The sequence below is a fragment of the Stenella coeruleoalba genome, assembly GCF_951394435.1.
Source record: "Stenella coeruleoalba genome assembly, chromosome: 17".
NCBI classification, from domain to species: domain Eukaryota; kingdom Metazoa; phylum Chordata; class Mammalia; order Artiodactyla; family Delphinidae; genus Stenella; species Stenella coeruleoalba.
Genome location: NC_137163.1, coordinates 78243792 through 78267326, shown reverse-complemented (window position 1 = coordinate 78267326; position 23535 = coordinate 78243792). Strand labels below are relative to the sequence as shown.

Here is a 23535-nt window from a genome sequence, read left to right as displayed (position 1 = left end):
TTTCTGATGTTTTCGGCACCCTGCCTAACGTGAAGGCTCACCCACGCGTGGAACGCAGACTCTGCCTCTTTAAAGGGGCATTTGGGGATAGATTGATGACATCCAAGATTTCTGAAACGTCACCTTCTCAGTATTTCTTTTCCCTGTGAGCTACTTTCCAATCATTCTCAGGTACTCTAAAGAAACCGTAAGAGTTAGAACGTCTTCATCTCTCAGAGAGATGCTTGATTTCCGGAGCTGGATCCGAGCTGAACCAGCCAGCTCTTTGCCCACCACTTTCCTAGATGCAACATCAGAAAGGAAAATGCGGAAGCTACAAATATATGTAAACAAGTAAAGAAAAAAAAGAATAACGACTAACACCTGAGCTGAGTTATCTTGCAAGTGCCACTCACCCGCTAAACAGAGAAAAAAATCTTTTCTGATAATTACACAGCTGGAATATTCAGAGCGCGAGAGATGGGTCACAGTGCCCTGAGAATTCCTACTTTGGAAATACATCGCCACCTGGTGTGCCAAAATAGCTTTGCATTTATTTTATTTTACTTTAACTTTTATTTCTATTTTTAAATTATGCCTATTAACACTGCCAGGAGAGGCAAAGTGCCAATGATTTTTTAAACCAGACAGTTATAAATTACTTAGGAAGTATAATGATAAAGTGTGCACTTAAATAGTGGCTATTTTGTTTCAGCTTTGTGGTATAAAGAGGTCAAGGAATAAAGCCAAGATTGAAGGGGGCGAAGTGGTGGGAAAAGGTCCTGTTTTGGATCCTGACGGCTGGTTTAATTTACAGATCTTCAATGAGAAGTCTTGTACAATAACATGTGCAGATCCCAGTTGGGTGGTGTATTCTGGGAAGATTTGCAAATGAGAGTATCACAACTTAGAGAAAGGAAACTAGCTAGTTCCCTCAGTAAGCGGTGCTCAAACTCTAAGCAAATTCATGTTGATCAATGACATCAAAAAGTCCTATTTTAGCGGAACAGTTTCTGGTAAGCAATTAAGGTGCATTTATCTCTTAGAAACATAAAACAAAGCATAATAAGGACAGGGTGAAACTGTAAAGCAGTGAGACATCTACAGAACCGGTGTGTGCCACAGGTGTGTAGAAGTACGTGGTACCCACCCAAGCGCTCCCCTGTTCCGGAATGAGCGGAAAACCACGAGGCCCCTAGAGAGTCAATTTCCTAGGAATTCGTGATTATATTCCAAACATTGTTCACCATCTTTTTGGAGCCCTTTCTCTCTGCACCCATGAGAAGTGCCCATTACAAAATGATCACACTTTATTTTTCTGTCTAAAATGTGATGCAGGTTAATTACCAGTTCTTTACATTTCATTTAGCTTGGAACGACTCTGGAAATTTCCAAAATCTACCTTCAAAGGATAAACATTAGCCCTTTTGGAAGATATCTGAGATCATACGCAGACACAAAACGCATCCAAAGATTTTAGAAACTCGACTCGCAGGCCCATGGCAGCCTTGACATGGCTGCGCCACGGCACCTCCCGGAGGGCACTGTGCTTGGGGACGTGCAGCTCTGGTACGTGGGCCCTACATCACCAGGAAATGTAAACCTCCTAAGAGAGCATCATGCTCGAGGCAGCAATGTCTGCCCACGAAATCCTTAAGGAATGCAGCATAACCAATTATTTAAAAATCACTCGACCATAAAAAGAAATGAAATTGAGTTATTTGTAGTGAGGTGGATGGATCTAGCGGCTGTCAGACAGAGTGAAGTAAGTCATAAAGAGAAAAACAAATACCATATGCTAACACATATATGGAATCTAAAAAAAAAGGTCATGAAGAACCTAGGGGCAGGACAGGAATAAAGATGCAGACGTGGAGAATGGACTTGAGGACACAGGGAGGGGGAAGGGTAAGCTGGGACGAAGTGAGAGAGTGGCATGGACATATATACACTACCAACTGTAAAACAGATAGCTAGTGGGAAGCAGCCGCATAGCACAGGGAGATCAGCTCGGTGCTTTGTGACCACCTAGAGGGGTGGGAGGGAGACGCAAAAGGGAGGGGATATGGGGATATATGTATACATATAGCTGATTCATTTTGTTACACAGCAGAAACTAACGCACCATTGTAAAGCAATTACACTCCAGTAAAGATGTTAAAAAAAAAAATCACTTGAGTGTGGACAGGACAGACTGATGCTGGACTGGGGTCTTCCGATTGACAGCTTGTGTGTGCAGGGCCTGTGCAGCGTCTGAGGTGTGTCCCTGTCACCGGGGAAACGAGCGGCAGTGCAGTGGTACCAGGGGCCCGCGCGGGGATGTGGAAGAAGCAACCTCAGTGGCTGGAACAGGCTGCCCTCCTGGGAAAGGGGGCGGGAGCAGTGGGGCTGGGAAGGGGGGACCACAGCAGCCGGGAAGGCCTCTCGGATGGGTGACACGTGGAGGAAGAGCTGAGGGAGGGGAGGACGGGGAGGGGAGGACGGCCCCGCAGAGATCGGTGAGCAGAGCATTCTACTCAGGACAGGGTGCTTAATCTATTGTATTAGAAAAACGTAAACGTACTTTTCTGCTGGGGGATTCAGAAGAGAGGGTACAGATGCCAGTGCCTAAGTGCAAGGGTCCCTCTTTGCTAGAACTCTCATTAGCTGGCAGCTTTAACTGTATTGGGTGAGAATATACATGAACGTTTAATCACTTTCCTGTGGAAAAGATTTTCTTGCATGTCACTCACTCACTCCCGGCAACCACCCCCCCGGGACTACACTATCTGCTGAGGATATAAATGTCCCAAAGCCACGGTTCCCGCCTTGCCTTTGCCTGAAAGCCCCTCCCCTCCCTGTGCCCTCTCTCCCTCCCTCAACGTCCACCCTGATGTCTCCATGTCCCCCGCACGGTGGTGACCGGAAGACGAGGAGAAGGCGGTCAGGACGGCCTGTGTCCTGGCGATGGCCCGGGCGAACTCACACCCATAAGCGAGCCGTGTGCGCCACACTCTGACCTCCAACGGCCCCCGGCCAGAGATCTTCCGGGTGAAAAAGGAATAAGGGTGTGCGCGCTGGGCTCAGGCCACAGTCCTGGTTAACGTCCCTGCGTCATTTGGCGGCATGTCCCTCGCACCCCAGCTCTGCCCCCGCCCCCCGCTCCCGCCGCGCGTCCCCCCGCTGGCTGGCCTCGCTTATTCCCAAGGCCCGCTCTCCTGGGGTTTGCCCTGACTTCTCTGCTTTAACCTCTTTGAACTTGCTGTGGCATCTGAGACCATCCAAGGCCCAGGTGGGAGTCTTCTGAGCTCTCAGCTCCCATGACCATCACTTGCCTCCCCCTTGGCCCCAGGTCTTTGCTCTTTGTGGGCTTCTTTTTCCCTGTCGGGTCCCAGCAGGATGCGTGCCCTCGGATTCTGGGCCGGGCACTCTGTCCTCTTCCTCTTATACATCTTCCCTGGAGGCCCCATCTCCCAGGCCGCAGCTCACGATCTCACGTCTGCATCTCTAGCCAACATTTCAGGTGATCTTCCTGACGCCAGACGGTCCCCACGCACACCCGGCCCCTGAAGAATTCTGCACACTGCTCTTCCTAAGATACCCCAGCCCTAGTGCACTTTTCTTCCCAAACACCCTGTGGCTTGTTCATGGGAAACCTGGCCATCTTCTCAGGGCCCTCGCCCTGCTCTCTCTCTCTCTCTCTCTCTCTCTCTCCAGGTCACCTGGTCCTGGGGCTCAGCTTGGGCCCTTCTGCTCCGGACGGCCGGGCCTGTCTCAGAACCCACTGCAGCTGACTAGTACTTCCTGCCCTGTCCTTTCAACTTCTGAGTCATGGAAGCCCTTGAGAATGTGACGAAAACCATGAACCCCCTTCCCAATAACACTCTGCAGTTAAGTTTTGTGAGTCTGTAGGCTCCCTGAAGCCCTGACTTGGATCCTCTGAGGCCAGTGGGTGTTAGATTAAGATCTGCTGATCAGAACATAAACATTTCTAATTGTTTTACATGGTTTTTTTTTCAGTCGATTAGACTTTTAATTCTCAGCATGAGATCATGTCAGGTACATTTTTTTCATAATCCTCTTAGTTCTGAGCACAGGTCTAGGTATATACAGAACATTTAACTACCAACGGGTTGAAATTGCCCTGAAACATCTGCAAAGTCAGCTCCATAAGCCAAGGCGTTATCTGTTACTCAAGGTTTGGAATTGGAGTCTCCGTTCTAGAACCACAGAGTAAGCCACTCCAGATGACTTACGTGATTAGTTCTTTCTTGAGATCTCTTGCGTGGAGCTTGGGTTTAGGGCTTGGTATGGAGGCCTCTCCAGGGAACTTCTTTTCCTCTAAAGTTTCTAGAGAGCTCACTGGGTCTTTCTGAAAACAAAAATAATACAGAAGCACACAAGGCATTAGGAAACCCTGGAAAGACAACTGTATTTGAAGTCATTGGGGTCAAATTTGAGTTTTGGCTTAAAGACCTAGATGACATCCCTCATCGGATTTGTACACAAAATAAATAAGATAATGAGTATAAGGGTAGATCTGGACCGCTATGGACATCTATGCTCGGTGAAGAATGAGAAATTGTAACTCACGGGCACACCTTTAGAAAGTTTGCATTTTGGCAAATATAACTACAGAGGTATTTCTTGAGCTATGTAAATAAGTTAATATTTTAATATATTTTAAGTTTTACAGTATAGCAAACATTTCGTAGAGAACATAGGAAGCGTTCTTTATGCACACAGCAGTCATTGGTAAAACAAAAGAAACACTGCAAAAAATGAATCACACATATTTTCAAACAGAGAAGGAGGAAGTAAATTTAGGCTAGGAGAATGTCCTTTCTTTTTTTTTTTTTTTGTGGCAATACGCGGGCCTCTCACTGTTGTGGCCTCTCCCGTTGTGGACACAGGCTCCGGACGCGCAGGCTCAGCGGCCATGGCTCACGGGCCCAGCTGCTCCGCGGCATGTGGGATCTTCCCGGACCGGGGCACGAACCCGCGTCCCCTGCATCGGCAGGTGGACTCTCAACCACTGCGCCACCAGGGAAGCCCACAATGTCCTTTGTGATAAGCAGATAATTAAGATTTAAATTGTTTGTTTAAATATGTAATCACCGAGTCCACAATATCTAGGCAACATTTAGTTTGATTTTTCTGGATAATTGCTTTTCGTCTCACATCACTTCCTGTTTTCCTTAAACTACCTCTTTTGCTAAGTTGGCATTTTGTAATGGTTTTACTCATTGGATGGAATCTCTTGTTGGGTTATCACTAATTTTCATGGCCTTATTTTAAGCTTGGGACCGATCCTGATTTCATAAGGAAATCTCACTGATCCTTTCAAATCATTTATTTACCATCTGATATATTATCTTACAGAAAACTAATGATGGTTTTATTCAGTCACATAATTAGCTTACTTTTATCATTAAGTTTATATCCAGTAAATATAATACGTTCTGGATTTAATATTAAAATCAGATTAACTAATATAAAAAAACTGTCTCCTAAATCTCAAAAGTACTGATCCATTTAAGGTGAGAAAACAATTTTGAGTTATTCAAGATAAATCTCATTTAAATCAAATGAATATGAAATTGCAAAAGGGCAAATACAATTTTTTTTTTTTTTTGCAGTACGCAGGCCTCTCACTGTTGTGGCCTCTCCCGTTGCGGAGCACAGGTTCCGGACGCGCAGGCTCAGCGGCCATGGCTCACGGGCCCAGCCGCTCCGCGGCATGTGGGATCTTCCCGGACCGGGGCACGAACCCGTGTCCCCTGCATCGGCAGGTGGACTCTCAACCACTGTGCCACCAGGGAAGCCCTAAATACAATTTTAATAATCCTGAGTCTACACCCAAAATCAGTGGAAAAACAAAATCCCTGGATTTTCCCAAACAAAGAAAAACTCTAAGCCTTCATCTCAGTCATAAAGGCAAATGCAATCTCTTTCATTAATTACTTGGATAACAGTTCAATCAATTATTTTACACAGGACCACACAGTGGTAAATACGTTTACACGACCTCAAGTAACATTATCTTCAGACCAAATTAATAAAACCTGGTTTGGTCTAGTTTCTTCTTTCATATTATTTTTAATACTGAGTATTCCATTTTATATTATTGATTAACGTTTGAAAATAGTAGCAGATAATAATACACCCCTGAAAAATAAAGAGAAATAGGTGTTTGACGATAGTTGTCTACTAAGGTAGAAGAGAAGGGCTATTTTAATGCTGCTTCCGTGGAATCTATAGAAAAGAAGTGAATTACGCGTATCCTTTTCACGTTTCACAGCGTAAATGCCTAAAGCGAAGCATTAGCACTACCTTCCGTTTCATGTGGAGCTACCTGGATTCAGCCCGGTGGTGTTTTCCACTATAATTTACAAACGACTTGGCCTTTTGAAAGTCGACACAAATGATAAATCCAATTTTGTCTCAGTGTGGAGCAGCTTTTGTTTTTCTGTTCAGATGCTGAATTTTTCACAAAAATGGCATAAAGTGAAAAAGAGCTATTCTATTATTTTCTTTGCGATGAACGAGAGCAAAGTATCTCTAAGGAGGCATGTACAGATGAACACATAAAGGTCATTAGCTGTTGTTTGTTGAATCTGCACATTATGGAAGACAAGGGAATAAGGGATATTGAAAGAAATGATCAACTATGGAAGTGTAACTTATTTGACTCAAATGCATTCAAAATTAATGCTTGCAGAATATATGGTATTTAACTTAGCACAGTAGTATGTGCTGATGTTTCAATAGGATAATTTTGTTGGATATGACCTTTTAAATATTTTGTAACTTCTTTTAAAAACTATGGACTCTTGGGTATGTGATTGCATTATGAAATAGTTGTCTTTTTCCCTTTTTTTTTTTTTGCTCAGCATTCTACCTCTAGAAGCTCGCAGAGAGCATAGGTATTAAAATACAGGTGACCGTCACTATAAGAATGCTTAATTTTGTTACAGAAGCATTGTATATTGGATAAACTCCTAAAAAGCACACCATAAAAATATGCCAACATCATTTGTCAGAATTTTTTCAACATTTAAAGTATCATTTTGAAAATAATAAATTTATATTGGGGAGACATAAAGAGAAAACGTGGCATACATATATGTGTGTGTTTAGAGAGTATATGGGTGCAATGAAATTCCTTTAATGTACAGACAGAAGTTTACATAGATTTCAGTAAAGACCAGAACATAATGGGAACATGAATAACAGATAATAGCATCTGGCACTTTTAACATTTGAAGCCCTGAAATCTTTGGAGAACTGACAGTTGAATGCAACTGACAGCCTAGTTATTTCTCAGCGCTTTCCTTTTGAGATAATTTGAGGTTTTTCCAGATTCAGGATTTTGCTTTTAGAGGGCATCTGGACAGGCTATTTCACTGAGAGAGACAGACAATATTTTCTGAAAATTACCACCAAAATGAGGCAACTGTTGTGCATATGAACTAGATAACAATGAATTGGAAATAATTGCCCAGTGTCTGGTCGTGGCAACGGGTGTGAGTCTCGTGTGGGATGTGCGGGGCTGGGGAGGTGGGAACAGTCCACGTTCACAGAGCACCACTGGGGCCCCGAGCTGCGTCTCTGCGGAGCTCACGGGAAGGACAGCCAGGACCATCCGTCCCTGGTTTGTGTGGTCACGTGGAGTCACGTCCTGTAACCGGGCTCAGGGGCTCTGGTCCTGCCATCCTAAGAAGCACCGAAACCACTGTGGTCTCCAGCACACACCTGGCCAGGTACCACTGCTTCATTATTCTCTTTCTCCTTTCCTTCCTGCTTTTTCTCAATATTTCCTAGCTGTCTCCATTTCCCTGTGTACTTTTTTCTTCTCCTTTTCTCCATTTTCTCCCTCTCCCTTTTCTTCATTTTAGGGAAGCCCAGGCCCATTACTTATTTTCTATGTGACCAAAGAACAACAACTTTACCCCGGCAAGTCTCAATTTTCTCCTCTAGAAACTTTGATAATAATCCTGCCTTTCAGAACTGTTAGGATAATGAGCTGCTGTTTATAAAGATCTTTAATCTTTATTCTTACTCAACATGGCCTCCCTCTGCTACCTTCCCAACGACGACATTGAATACAATCTACTTTTTCAAAATAATAACTATCGTGTATCACATTTTTCATTTAGGGATTCAGAACAAAATGTGAAAAATACTCTCTATTGGTAAATTACCTTGGCACGGATGAAAGCACAAAGAACAAGGGTGAGAAGCTGCCCCAGGAGTTACAGAGGTTCAGAAGCACCTTTGTGTGTGTCCCCGCGGGGACAGTGCCCCAGCAATGAACCACCCACGTTCAGACCGTGACAATAGGCGTTAGGCTGAAACCATATTTGTCAACTCAAACCTAGTGCAGGGCTTCCCTCGTGGCGCAGTGGTTGAGAGTCCGCCTGCCGATGCAGGGGACGCGGGTTCGTGCCCCGGTCCGGGAAGATCCCACGTGCCGCGGAGCGGCTGGGCTCGTGAGCCATGGCCGCTGAGCCTGCGCGTCCGGAGCCTGTGCTCCGCAACGGGAGAGGCCACAACAGTGAGAGGCCCGCGTACCGCAAAAAACCCCCAAAAAACAAAAACCCTAGTGCAAGCACTTGGACTCCAAGAACTCAGTTGATGTCTCCGAAGTCCTCTTTGCTGCTCTCAGTAACACTGAATTTCCACTTAGCTTGTCAGTTCCAGACGTCAGGATACTTAGGCTGCCATTTGCAGCAGAGAGTCTACACTGTCAGACCTGAAGGGGGCGAGCCATTCCGGAAGGAGCAGAAACCTAATCTGAACAAATCCTCTCCCCCACGATTTTGCTGGCGCGTTGCACACTGTCACAGGTCCGTCAGCCTTAGATAGGAACGTGCTCCAGCTGAATCCATGAAGCCGCCTGGATGAATCCACATGTTTTGATAAAGAGAGAATATTTGTCACGAGACTGAATTTTCTGGTGATCTGAGGGGTAAGTACATACAAGGAGGGCCCTGAGGTGCTCACTAGACCCCCGAGCAGCAGGAGTGTCCCGGAATACGAGGGTTACCCTGTAGACATCGCTGCACAAACTTAAAACCGATGTCCAATGACACAAACACCCTGAAGGGAACAAGAACCCGCTATGCTTCGTTACTGGTCGGGACTGGACTGGACGCCTGACTGTGTGTGAGCAGAAAGGAGACTGCTTGTCAACGGCGCCTTGGCCTGTGTACAGCGGGCTCGCAGGGGTGAGGACAGAACGTCTAAGCCCCCTGCACGCAGCACCGAGACTCCCCAACACGGGGGGTTCCCTTCCAGCTGGATCGCCCAGGAACAGGGACGCCGTGATGCTTATCCGGAAGGGACCGTCCTCCGTGCCACGTGCCTTTGACTGGACCTCTACCTCCAGGCCTCGTAACTGCCATTAGGTCCCCCTGTGGGGAGTGGAATAGGCCCGGTTGGCAATCGGGAGTCTCGTGGACCGGGGGCGTCCCGCGTTTCGGGAGCTGATGTGCACAGACTGGACCGAATCAACAAACTTGCTCTCAGCCCACCCCCGCCCCGCCTCCTGACTTCCATCTCAGACCCGCGTGCCGAGCGATCGCTAATGCGAATACCGGCAGATTTCTGGATTGCGTGATGACGTAAGTTAGGTGTAACTTCTGTGATTTTGCACAGCTGAAGCAGCCGGGGACGTGGAAGAGGGCAGAGATGCACACTCACCGGTTCACAGTCACCACCTGAGGCGAAGCAGCTTCTTACACATTGCAGGGTCAGTTTTATATTTATTAGAGTCAAATGTATATGATTTAAGAAACAGTTCTTCTAAAACAGTGTTATGATAGATTAAGACCATCCCTAAATACTTGGGTGAATATTTTTTAATAAATTTATTTATTTATTTTTATTTTTGGCTGCGTTGGGTCTTCGTTGCTGTGTGTGGGCTTTCTCTAGTTGCGGCGAGTGGGGGCTACTCTTCGTTGAAGTGCACAGCCTTCTCATTGCAGTGGCTTCTCTTGTTGCGGAGCACGGGCTCTAGGCGCACGGGCTTCAGTAGTTGTGGCACACGGGCTCAGTAGTTGTGGACTGCGGGCTCTAGAGCTCAGGCTCAGTAGTTGTGGCTCGTGGGCTCTAGAGCACAGGCTCAGTAGTTGCGGCACACAGGCTTAGTTGCTCTGCAGCATGTGGGATCTTCCTGGACCAGGGCTCCAACCCATGTCCCCTGCATTGGCAGGCGGATTCTTAACCGCTGCATCACCAGGGAAGTCCTTGGGTGAATTTTTAAAAGCCAAGCAGAATGACAATGACCATACCCCGTATGGCAGACTCCAACCTGAAGCTGCTGCTGTGTCAGTCCCCCCACCCTCCCCGTGATGGTGTGGCCAGTGGTGACGCAGAGCCTGCCTTGGGTCCTGGGGGCTCCTCCGGCCCTCCCGTCTACTCTGCATGCCTGCTAAGCTACTCGCTGGTCCGTGAGCTTGGTTACAGGTTGGTCCTCCTACCAGACTGAGCACGCGTGTGGAGGAAGCGTGTGCAGGAAGCGCGTGCAGGAAGCGTGGGCAGGAAGCGCGTGCAGGAAGTGTGGGCAGGAAGTGCGTGCAGGAAGCGTGGGCAGGAAGCGTGTGCCAGGTGGTGCTGCATCCTCAGGACCGATCTTACTGCCTGGACGTGGGGATCACAGTGAAAGTGTGTGGAGGGAGGATGGGAGGGAGGGAAGGAAAGAAGGGGAACAGGAAACAGCCCAGCCTTGTCATCACTGCCATTGACATCGACTCATGCCCTGAGATGTTAAAGTAGATGTTAAAATCACACAAGGAACTATACTCAATATTACATAATAACCTATAAAGGAAAAGAGTCTGAAAAAGAATACACACACACACACACACACACACACACACACACACACACATGTATAACCGAATCGCTGTGCTCTACCTGAAACCTACACGATATTGTAAATCAACTACACTTCAATGAAAAAGCACCTGCTAAATGGAATGAGTCTTCCACCGAAATCTCTGAGCTTCACACAGCTGTAAAAGGTGAGGATGTGCACGTTCAAATGCCTATTTCAGTTCTTTAAGCATGTCAACTGGCAAGTACAGACCACTTCCCTGACAAACAATCACCTACAGTAAAGCTGGGGTCACATCTGCAATGTCACTGAGTCTAACCAGTGGAGGGTGTGGCCATGAACTCTTTTGAATGACACCGAGTCAAGGCTAATCAGACCCAGCCAGGTTGCTCCAACTGTGAGATGTGGGCTGAGAATTCCTGCACGGCCACAGTGTCTGGCTTCCAGGGGGGAAGCCACCTCCAAGGATAACCCAGCCCACACCTCTGGAGTTGCCCTGGCTGAGACATCCCACGTCCACGATCAGTCCCCGGACCACGGCTCTGCACACAGGGACGCCAACACCATCCCTCCACAAAACCACGGACGGGGATTTGACGAGACGCGTCCTTGCCCCCTATTCGTTCTCGTGTTCCGGCATCCGGTGCGGAGCACACGGAGGCAGGCGGCCTGGTGTTGAGTGACACCCTGCCCCTCACAGGCTGCCGTGTCCGAGGGAGAGATGACGTCACCTCTCACGCAGCGCACGCTATTCAGCCGTAACGGGGGTACAACGCACTCTGATGACATATTGTTTTAGGCAAGGGATGGGAAACGTTGGATTCATTTATAAATTCCTCCTGAAATTTAAAACCAACGTTTTACCAAAATCAAAAACAAGGTACAGAATTACGTATTATCTACACAGGATTGCGAGAATTAATCCAGGAGGAAAAAGCTGACCACACCCTTCGATCTCGCTCCGTCTCAAGCTTATCGGCCACATTGAAACAATACCTCTTTCTCCTCCTCTGTCTTCCCGTGAGCTTTGCTATAGTTGATAGGCGTGTTCCAGCCCTCGTGATCACAGAGGGCCTGGTAGAAGGCGGCATTGACCAACAGGCTGCTGGTTTTGAATGGGGAAGAGGAAGCAGTTGGAACAGAAGGGTTAGTGGAAGTTAGGGGTGCAGCTTTGTCCAGGATTCGGTTTTTTTTCATGCTTAAGTCCAATGTGCCATTTTCATCCACTTCTATCTCGGCTCCCTGGTATACAACAGGAAACAGAAACACATTTAAGCAGTTTGCAGTGGCAGCCTAGCCATGTGGGCTTTTAAGGGATCATTTTAAATGCAAGCTTTTATGGAAGTATATCTGATTTTAAATCTAGCTTTCCGATTTGCTTTGGTTAATGTTCAATTCTTAGGCAGACTTTTCAGAGCAGCCCCATTAGTGAGCTTCGTGTTTCTGGGTTTAAACAAAGCAAGCCTAATATAAATAAGATGGTCCAAATACTAAATGTACTGGCTAAACCTGTTTTATCTTTTTTTCCCCCAAGTTTAGCTTTAAACCTTCCTTTCTAGTTTGCAGAATTATCACTCCCAATTCATCCTTTGAAGCAGTAACACTTGAGTTTACAAAGAGGCACAATATTAATCTAACGTGAAAAACACGCACAAATAACCAGCGGGAAGAGACTTTTTACTGGGAAATATGAGAACTATATTAGATTAGTAGGAAAGTGACATTTTACCCTGGGTGCCTTGCGCCAGAAAAGCTTGGTTAACTCGTGGCGGGCGTGTTGGGGGAGGCGGGCAGTGTAAACCAAAGTTCCCCTGGGGGCCTGGAGTGGAGGTACCAGGTGTCACATGACAGGACGGGGCGGGCAGCAGGGGGTAAGTTCTACAGTGAAAACTCCAGAATAAAGGTGATTCTCCTCCAGATACTCAGTATGAGACTTGAACTCTACCTCATGGCGTTTCTCTTCGGGAGATCTTTGGCTAAGCTTCGTCTTCTTTTTAAGGTTCAAGTGCCAACAAAGTCCCCGTGTGCCCTGGACCTTCCACAACTCATGTGCCCGAGGATGGCATGCGTGGCCCTGAACCGTGAACACCACCGGGCAGTAACTCCCAGAAGGCGGGGTGAACGAGCTCGTCACCCTCGCAAGTGGGTCAAATGAATACCTGAGCGGCACTGTCACTGTCATCCATCAATTCACAATTAGCTTCTGGACAATGTCTCTTCTCTTTTCCCTTTGGCCGGCAAAGCAGAAGTCTTCTCTGATATGCTCCTAAGATCCCTAACGGTTACTTCCCAGGGGTTTATTTTAACTCCCCATTTGCACTGCACCCGTACCCCCTCCCCAGCAGTTCCCCCTGAGATGTGATCCACCGTAGCGGCCGCCTGAGTTAAAAAATAAAAGCATCTCTTCTGTTTGCTTGTTTGACCTGCAAAGTTCCTATTCTCAATCTCTCAGCCTATGAGGTAGAAATGCTCTATTATATTTGTGGGAGGTAAATACGCTTCTAATATATTTGTACTAAGATGTTTGGTCATATCTTTCTGTCCTTTTCAGTAAATAGTTTAATCTCCTGTGATAGTTTTAAGCCCTGAATTTCACAGTACAGCTTATCCGGGATAAGAACTTAGTAACCACCACATCGTATGCCATCTGTATAATATCAAATACGTTTTTATACCAGCATTAATAAACCTTAGTTACAAAAATCCAAGATATTAACCATATCAGTGCTACGTGCTCTCTCCACGATACAATGTATTCTGCCAGGAGTACATGAAAGCAATTTTTGGCTTCAAAACTGATACATAACTATAGAAAAGAAACAGAGCTATAGCTATCAAGTTTAATGGCCAATGTAAAGTAAAATGCTAAATATTGTAGTTGCTGACATTTTTCATAAAAAAATAAAAAAACTTGGGTTAAGACTGCACAACCAACATTCACATAAAATTCCAGACCTCTGTGACAGATGGCTTAGGAAAAAGGAGTCACGTGACTGGGCTGCAGTGTTTTATAGTGCAAAACCCATAAATAGTGCAGATTCGAGCTTGCTGAAAAAATACCAACTATTCCAAGACAACACTAATATATATTTTAGCTTTTACAGGAAAAAGAAACTTCCCATGAGTAAATTAAAAAATCGGAGATTCTCAGAGTTGCGATGGTCCTACATCTTGAGTAATCATGGGCTGATTGAAAAAAAAAATCATTCCTAACGTTTAAAAGAGGTGCTTTTCTGCACCCCGTGCCCCAGCCGGCTGCTCTGAGCACCTGACTGGGCTGGAGGCGGCCGTGTGGGTACAGATGGGCTTGAAGTGAGCTCACAGATGCATTCAAAATTACACACAGCACCAGGGAAGGGCCCCTTTCTGCCCATGGATGGGCGGCTCACACGTTTACTGCACGGATTTTATTCAGAGCATTATCAACAGACATCACATCTCTCTGTGCTTGAAACTCCAAATGGCAGGACAACGAGGACAGGGTGGGGGGGGGGCGGCAGGAGGGGGAGGGAACGGCTGCACCCTGACATGGACCCCCAGCCCGGCGCCGAATACGCTCATTTCTTTTCTTTTTTTTTTTTTTGCGGTACGCGGGCCTCTCACTGCTGTGGCCTCTCCCGTTGCGGAGCACAGGCTCCGGACGCGCAGGCTCAGCGGCCATGGCTCACGGGCCCAGGCGCTCCGCGGCATGTGGGATCTTCCCGGACCGGGGCACGAACCCGCGTCCCCTGCATCGGCAGGCGGACTCTCAACCACTGCGCCACCAGGGAAGCCCTATGCTCACTTCTTAAAGGGCTGTTTTATACCCGTGTTTTCAGTATTTGAATTTTAAGCTTTTTGAGGCTGGTCTAACACTACTCATACGCTTTCCAACTTAGGAGCGACATCAGTGACCATCTACTTCAGCTACTTTTGAGTTACAGATGCTACCCTGTAATAAGACAGATGTATTTATTCATGAAATGACTGAGAAAGCACATAATATTTTCAAGCCACTATATTTACGGGTAAAAGAAAACTGAAACGTACAGTGTCCCTGACTTCAAGGAGCTTCTTTTGTGCATATAGGACATCTTTAGTGAAATAGACTATAAACTATTATTTTAAGTTATATAATTTATACATAAATTATACAATTATAAATTAGTATTCAACTGAAAGTTGAGATAATTTTTCATTATAAGTCTTATCTGTGCTATAAAATAAGAAGTGACTCAGATGTCTGCCAACAGAGAAACGATACTGCGCTGCATCTATTAAATGGCACGTTACAAAAGTAAAACAAAATAAAAATAAATAAATTTAAAAAAAGGGCTTCCCTGGCAGCACAGGGATTAAGAATCCGCCTGCCAATGCAGGGGACACGGGTTCGAGCCCTGGTCCTGGAAGATCCCACATACCATGGAGCAACTAAGCCCATGCGCCACAACTACTGAGTCTGTGCTCTAGAGCCTGTGAGCCACAACTACTGAGCCCACGTGCCACAACTACTGAGCCTGTGAGCCACAACTACTGAGCCCATGCGCCACAACTACTGAAGCCCACGCGCCTAGAGCCCATGCTCCGCAACAAGGGAAGCCACTGCAATGAGAAGCCCGTGCACCGCAACGAAGAGTAGCCCCCACTCGCCGCAACTAGAGAAAGTCCGCGCGCAGCAACAAAGACCCAACGCAGCCAAAAATAAATAAAAATAAAAATAAATAAATTTAAAACAATGGCATGTTATGTACTCAGTCAAATGATAATTATGAGAAGTTTGTTGCAACAGGGAAAAGACTTATGTCACTGAAAGCAGGAGACAGCCTGGCATGCTGGCTATGTGTACAGCTAGGGAAAACGGGGAGAAATTCATTTTCTGAAGAAGAGCAAATGGGAAAACACAGAAATTCTTGCATTTGTAGTTAGAGGATAGGCCGATGGCTGTTTTCCTCCGATATTTTCCGGGCAAATGATGATATTATGTTGTTTCAACAATTAAAAACGATCTTACATTCAAAGATGGTGATGAAGTAAAAAAAAAGCAAAATTGTAATTTTACCTTAAATGTTCTGATTATGAAAAGCATTAACTTTCAAGACATTGATAGGATAAGATAGCCTTGTTTTCCTCATTTGGCAGGTTTTCTGTTAATACGAGAGAGTCACCACCACCTTGCCTTTGTGACTGGGCAAAGAGGACATGCAAAGACAGGTGGCCCGCAGCCTGGTTTCTGCTTCCAACTTGCCACTTCTGCTCTTCTGCTCGTGCCTCAAGGAGTTTGTTTGGGGGAGTATCTTTTTGGTACCGAAAGTTCTCTGAAACGTTTTCAAAGCAGGCAGCGTATTGAGTAGAGTTCCCTGTGCTATACAGAAGGTCCTTGTTGATTATCTGTTTTATATATAGTAATGTGTATACGTCAATCCCAAACTCCTAATTTATCCCGTGCTATTTATAGCACAGGGCACTCTACTCAATAATCTGTAATAACCTATACAGGAAAAGAATCTGAAAAAGAATGGATACATGTGTATGTACAACCGAATCACTTTGCTGTACACTGTAAACTAACACAACATTGTAAATCAACTATACTCCAATATAAAATAAAAATTAAATTAAAAATTAAATTAATATTAAAAAAATCCTCTTGCCTATCCTCAAAAAAAAAAAATAAGTAGGCAGGGTATTAACAGTAAACAGATGAGAGACTTCCCTGGCGGTCCAGTGGTTAAGACTCTGCGCCTCCACTTCAGGGGTGCGGGTTCAATCCCTGGTCCAGGAACTAAGATCCCGCATGCCACAAAAATATAAAATAAATAAATAAAATAAAGTAAAATAAATCAATTAACTGAAAACATCTTATTCTTACTAAACAGCAATCGAATATTCGAATATTCGAACTACTAAGAGTATAGACTTGTGAAATGTACTCAATATAAATCCAGTGATGGAATTCAGAGGAGAATCAAGTGGCTGATATAAGGTATAAAATTAAAGTTGAGTTTGTAACCATTTCCCCCAAGTCTTTGTCTGGCACTTGGAATCACAGTGAAAACCCTTGGTGGGCCAGCAGTCTGTACACCAGGGAATGATAAACTCTTCAGGCAGGTCAGAAGTTAGGTGCGTGTGGATTCAAATTTTTGCTCCAATGGCTATAGCTGTGTCACTCGGAAGCAGTCATTTGGTATCTCCACACTACTTTTCTTCACCTGCAAAATGGGATCATTGTATCTGCTTTACAGAGTTTCTAGAAGGATTAAAAAGGATTATTATGGGCAGAGTGCTTATCTACAGTGCCTGGCACATAGTAGGTGTTCAATAAACAACAACTGATAATAAGAATAATTTGATTAGGTTTTTGGACCCGAAGAGCTCTCCCTATGCTGTTCTACACTGAGGAAAAAGGCAGTTTCCCCATACATGTCAGCTGGTTCCTTGAGATCCCAACTCAGGTCCCTCAGGACATTTCACTCACATTCTATAGCATCCTCCGACTTCATGTTAAAGTTACTGCAAAAGGCTGCTTTTGGATTCTAACCGCACCCAGAGCCGCCAGGCTACTTCTGAGAGCAGGCAGCAGGAATGGCGATGTGATATCCTGCTGTGTCGAGGCCTTGTTCAAGCACAAAACAGACTTTGAACTTTAAACATTTCAAGCAAGTGTCAATTTTTTGTTTTCTTTCAAGGCACACTGTGCATATGCCACTTTGTCTAAACAGGTGGGGAAAACACCAAAACAAACAACAGAGCGCTTGGCAAGCGGCAGCGATCGGGATAAAGATAGACTGTGTGCCTATTCCTACCTCTGCTGAGGGGAGGAAGAGGAGGAGAAAGACGGGGAAGAAGGAGGACGGAGCTCGGGTCTTAGGGAACGTGGCGAACCCCCGCCGCTCGCTTCTCCTGCCGCTTGCTTCTACTCAGCCCTGACCTCATCTCGGGAGCACCCGTCTCCAGACTAAAGCGGGACTGATTGAAGCTGTGGTCCATGTGAGCTCTGCAAACTCACATTAACTCCAAATGGAAGTAAAGGACATGATACAAATCTCAGCACCAAGGACCGTGCTAGCATTGAGATGGGGTTCATCCTTCAGACAAAAGTACCCGTAACCATGACAATCTCCATTAGGGATTTGCTGTTACTAACTTTTCCTCCTGACTTGATTCCTCAAAGAGATACTTAAAACACGCACAAGTGATTTAGGTGGCGTAGACCTGCTGGGTACGTGCTGGCCTGGATTTTAACATATAAACAATTCTTTCTAAGATCTACTTTCAGGATGTGGTGGACTCAAGCTTGGGCAGCGATGGGCAGTGTTAGCCCTGGCATCTCAGCTCAGTGCCAGGGAGGAGGTGTTCTAGTGTTGGGTGGGCAGGTGCTCAGGCTGAGAAATTCTGGAAGGGGGAGAACACTTTGGAACGTGCCTATCGTCCTTCACTGTCTTTAGAAGATGTTCTCTTGCATCTCTGAAGTCTTCCTTCACCCCCTTATCTTCCAGAAGAGTAGGGATTTTGAAAATCACGGATGCAGGCCTCCCAGTAAACCTGGAGTCAGCTGTGAGTCTGCACACAGCATGAAAACCAATCTGTATTAGCTCCGACCAGTGGATGAACGCAATCTCACGGTTAGTGACCTTTGGCTTGATTTTGACAAGGTCATGCTCCTACTCATGACCTGTAATTTGTTCTCCTCTTGGGCTCTTTAAGCAACTTCAGAGAAGCTCATCGGGTAAAGGGAAGGACATGGAGGCAGAAGGAAAATAAATCCGTTGTCCAAATTCTGATCAAATTCCCTACAAGCCACCCATGCCTCCCCTGAGCCTCAGGAACATCACCTCTGAAGACCCAGTTCTCCACCTGGAACGACCACTTCTTTCGTCCTTCTCTTCCTGTAAGCTCCTTGAAGGCGGGGTCTCTGAGGGACTCTAACCTGTGACTTGGGCAGTCCAGCACCTACAGACCTTTCAGGTGGGACAGCTGAGTCCATCTGCCAGAGTATCTCTGGTACATCAAAAATGCTTCTATGCTCTGCTATAGAAGTCAAGAGCAGGGAAAAGCTGTGTATCCTTCTTTCTAAGCTAGGAACTCAAGACATCTATGGATTTGGGCTAGAAAAAACAAACGTACTAACAGCCTGCCATGGAGGCAACACCAAATCCTGGTGGAGAGAGAATCAGGCTAGTATTCAATGTGGAGGGGAAGATCGTTTACACTTAATCCTACATTAAGCGAAGGGCACAGAGCAGAGGGCCACACAGACAATAGAGATGGCTGTCACATGGCTTCACAGGCAAATTCTATCAAACATTTAGAGAAGAGCTAACACCAATCCTTCCCAAACTCTTGCAAAAGATTGCAGAGGGAGAAACACTCCCAAATTCATTCTGCGAAGCCACCATCACCCTGATACCAAAACCAGAAAAAGATACCACAAAAAAAGAAAATTATAGGCCAAGAGCACTGATGAACAGAGATGCAAAAATCCTGAACAAAATACTAGCAACCAGAATCCTACAGAACATTAAAAGGATCGTACACCATGATCAAGTGGGATTTATCCCAGGGATGCAAAGATTCTTCAATATATGCAAATCATTCAATGTGATACACCACATTAACAAATTAAGGAATAAAAACCATATGATCATCTCAACAGATGCAGAAAAAGCTTCTGACAAAATTCATATGATTTTGATTTTGATTCATATGATAAAAACTCTCCAGAAAATGGGCATAGAGGGAACCTACCTCAACATAATAAAGGCCATATATGACAAACCCACAGCAAGCATCATACTCAAAGGTGAAAAACTGAAAGTATTTCCACTAGGGTCAGGAACAAGACAAGGAGGTCCACTCTCACCACTCTTATTCAACATAGTTTTGGAAGTCCTAGCCACAGCAATCAGAGAAGAAAAAGAAATAAAAGGAATACAAATTGGAAAAGAAGTAAAACTGTCACTGTTTGCTGATGACATGATACTATACACAGAAAATCCTAAAGATGTCATCTGAAAACTACTAGAACTAATCAATGAATTTGGTAAGATTGCAGGATACAAAATTAATGCACAGAAATCTCTGGCATTCCTATACACCAACAATGAAAAATCAGAAAGAGAAATTAAGGAAACACTCCCATTTACCACTGCAACAAAGAGAATAATATACCTAGGAATAAACCTGCCTAAGGAGGTGAAAGACTTGTACTCAGAAAACCACAAAACACTGATGAAAGAGATCAAAGATGACATAAACAAATGGAGAAATATACCATGTTCTTGGACTGGAAGAATCAATATTGTAAAAATGACTATTCTACCCAAAGCAATCTACAGATTCAATGCAATCCCTATCAAACTACCAATGGCATTCTTCACAGAATTAGAACTAAAGATCTTACAATTCGTACGGAAACACAAAAGACCCAGAATAGCCAAAGCAATCTTGAGAAAGAAAAATGGAATTGGAGGAATCAGGCTCCCCAACTCCAAACTATACCACAAAGCTACAGTAATCAAGACAGTATGGTACTGGCACAAAAACAGAAATGTAGATCAACAGAACAAGATAGAAAGCCCAGAGATAAACCCACGCACATATGGTCAACTTATTTTTGATAAAGGAGGCAAGAATATACAATGGAGAAAAGACAGCCTCTTTAATAAGTGGTTCTGGGGAAACTGGACAGTTACATTTAAAAGAATGAAATTAGAACACTCCCTAACACCATACACAAAAGTAAACTCAAAATGGATTAAAGACTCAAATGTAAGACCAGACACTGATAAAACTTTTAGAGGAAAACATAGGAAAAACACTCTTTGACATAAACCACAGCAAGATCTTTTTGGACCCACCTCCTAGAGTAACAGAAATAAAAACAAAAATAAACAAATGGGACTTAATTAAACTTAAAAGCTTTTGCACAGCAAAGGAAACCATAAACAAGACAAAAAGACAATCCTCAGAATGGGAGAAAATATTTGCAAATGAAACAACAGACGAAGGATTAATCTCCAAAATATACAAACTGCTCATGGAGCTCAATATCAAAAAAACAAACAATCCAGTTAAAAAATGGGTGGAAGATCTAAATAGACATTTCACCAAGGAAGACATACAGATGGCCAAGAGGCACATGAAAAGATGCTCAACATCACTAATTATTAGAGAAATGCAAATCAAAACTACAATGAGGTATCACCTCACGCCGGTCTGAATGGCCATTATCAAAAAAGCTAGAAACAATATATGCTGGAAAGGGTGTGGTGAAAAGGGAACCCTCCTGCACCATTGGTGGGAATGTAAATTGATACAACCACTCTGGAAAACAGTATGGAGGTTCCTTAAAAAACTAAAAATAGAACTACCATATGACCCAGCAATCCCACTACTGGGCATATACCCTGAGAAAACCATAATTCAAAAAGAGACATGCACCACCATGTTTATTGCAGCACTATTTACAATAGCCAGGACATGCAACCAACCTAAATGTCCATTGACAGATGAATGGATAAAGAAGATGTGGCACATATATAAAATGGAATATTACTCAGCCATAAAAAGAAACGAAACTGGGTTATTTGTAGTGAGGTGGGTGGACCTAGAGTCTGTCATACAGAGTGAAGTAAGTCAGAAAGAGAAAAGCAAATACTGTATGCTAACACCTATATAGGGAATCTAAAAAGAAAAAGGTTCTGATGAACTTAGCTGCAGGGCAGGAATAAAGAGGTAGACATAGAGAATGGACGTGAGGACATGGGGTGGGAGGGCGAAGCTGGGGCGAAGTGAGAGTAGCACTGACATATACACGCTACCGAATGTAAAACAGTTGGCTGGTGGGAAGCAGCAGCAAAGCACAGGGAGATCGGCTCGGAGCTTTGCAATGACCTAGAGGGGTGGGATAGGGAGGGTGGGAGGGAAGCTCGAGAGGGAGGGGACATGGGGATATATGTATGCATATAGCTGATTCGCTTTGTTGTGCAACAGAAACTAACACGGTATTATGAAGCAATTATACTCCAGTAAAGATCTATTAAAAAAAAAAAGAAATGGCTGTCACTGGGCACTGTTTGATCAGAGCCTATTTTTCAGGGTTAATTACTTTGGCTTTTTCTCTCTCTCTCTTTTTTTTTTTGTTACAATAATTACCTTTTGTGGTTTCAGGAATTTATGAGGTTCTCTTTTATATTCAGAAAATAGGATCCAACCAGGATAGAATTCTGCAAACTGTTACAGTTGTGTGCAAATGCAGGCCTGGAAGAAGGATTCTGTACCAGGTGACAGTGTAGGGTGCCACAGTGATCCTATTTTAACAACCACGATGTCAAACAAGACAATTTTCGTGGGAAAAAGGTTCCTAAAACCGCCAGCATCACAAACTCTTCCTAAAAGCCGACTGGTGCACTTTCTGTCTCTTCCACCCTTATCATCAGTGGTTTGGCTTTGCAGTTAGGGCTTGGTTGGCAGTTTGGAGGCTGAGACGTGCAGGGGGTTCCTGTCGCCCGGGACAGGCGTATCAGCTCCACAGAGCAACCCCGGCTCACAGAATGCTCCCAGCAGGAGCATCAAATACACACGGCGTGTCCGCTGTTTGAATTTTCGAAATGTGACGATTTAACAGTCACTTTTCTGACCAGAAATGTGTTTTAAGAAGAGAAGAACATATATCGATAAGGGAAAATACCTTCAAATTTTAGTCATCCTTGTTTGATTCATTGTTTGGCTCCAGCAATTAATAGAACGTGGAGAATATAAAGGTTAAAGGCAGAATTCTGAGGAACAAAAAGTGTCTACCTTGCAGATGGAAAGCCTTCACACTACAACCATTTACTCAAGTAATTTAAGCAGATTTAACCATTATAATATCGGCACTTTTATTCTTGTAGGACAGCCTAGACAAAGAATAAAGCACCAGGAAGGAAGATAGTTCAGTATTTCTCCAACAAGCTGTATATTAGAATATCCCTTTAAAAAGAAGAAATGTATTCAGGATTTTAAAAATGAATTTAAAAATAACCAAAGTTCCCTTTTAAAGGACCCTACCTCATTCATTTATGTACATAATTTCTGCCTGTGATTTTGGAGAGCTTGGCATTTTCTTTATATTTTTGAGGCAACGTGTTTTTCTTTGTTTAAGAACCTCATTTGTTTAAAAATTGTTTTTGAGTGGTTTTTGGCCACCAACTCTTCCTGGGGTTTACTTGGCTGAGATCTGTCCAGAAGCTAATTCTGATTCTTCTGTCAAAGGCTCGACGCACTGTGCGCCCTGCTCTCCTGAAGGCCTGGCACACGGCACAGGTGGCAGCTGACCACGCCGGGGACGGGCTGAGCTTAAAGGGAAAAGAGAGCTAGAGCCTGTGCTCGCCGAGTTTCGGGTTAGAGTTTAACCTGGGCGATCTTCCACTGAAAGCAAGGGTAACATCTCTTCTCCAAATAAGCCTGGGCACTCTCCTCCAGCTGGCTTCAGCTGTCTAGGTAGGAAAATAACTTCTTTTAACAGCCCTTAGCTTGGACAGGAGTTACAGGTCCCTGCTGACTGCAGGAAGCTCACGCTCCCTCCGAGGGTCCCTGTTACTTTGGAGCATCACAACCCCCTCCTCAAAAGGCAAGACATGAAGGATCTTTTTGCTTTTTGTTTTCCTCAAGGCATCATAAACACAGATGTCTACTTCTCTGCGTTAGTCGGCGAGGAGACGTTATTAGAGAAATGTGATTAATTTCGTGAGCTCCAGAAAGCTGGGGTCTCCATAAAC

At 44.7% G+C, this 23535-nt stretch overlaps 1 protein-coding gene across 1 annotated transcript in view; it reads right to left on the bottom strand.

Moving 5' to 3' along the window:
* Window positions 1-23535, bottom strand: part of ST18 (ST18 C2H2C-type zinc finger transcription factor) — a gene marked incomplete at both ends in the record, with an annotated part of 90657 nt that overhangs the window by 21023 nt on the left and 46099 nt on the right. Inside the window, 2 exons of the mRNA XM_079901151.1 lie at window positions 4215-4330; window positions 11795-12040. Of these exons, the coding sequence (XP_079757277.1) occupies window positions 4215-4330; window positions 11795-12040 (362 nt within the window). The remainder of the gene's footprint in view (window positions 1-4214; window positions 4331-11794; window positions 12041-23535) is intronic.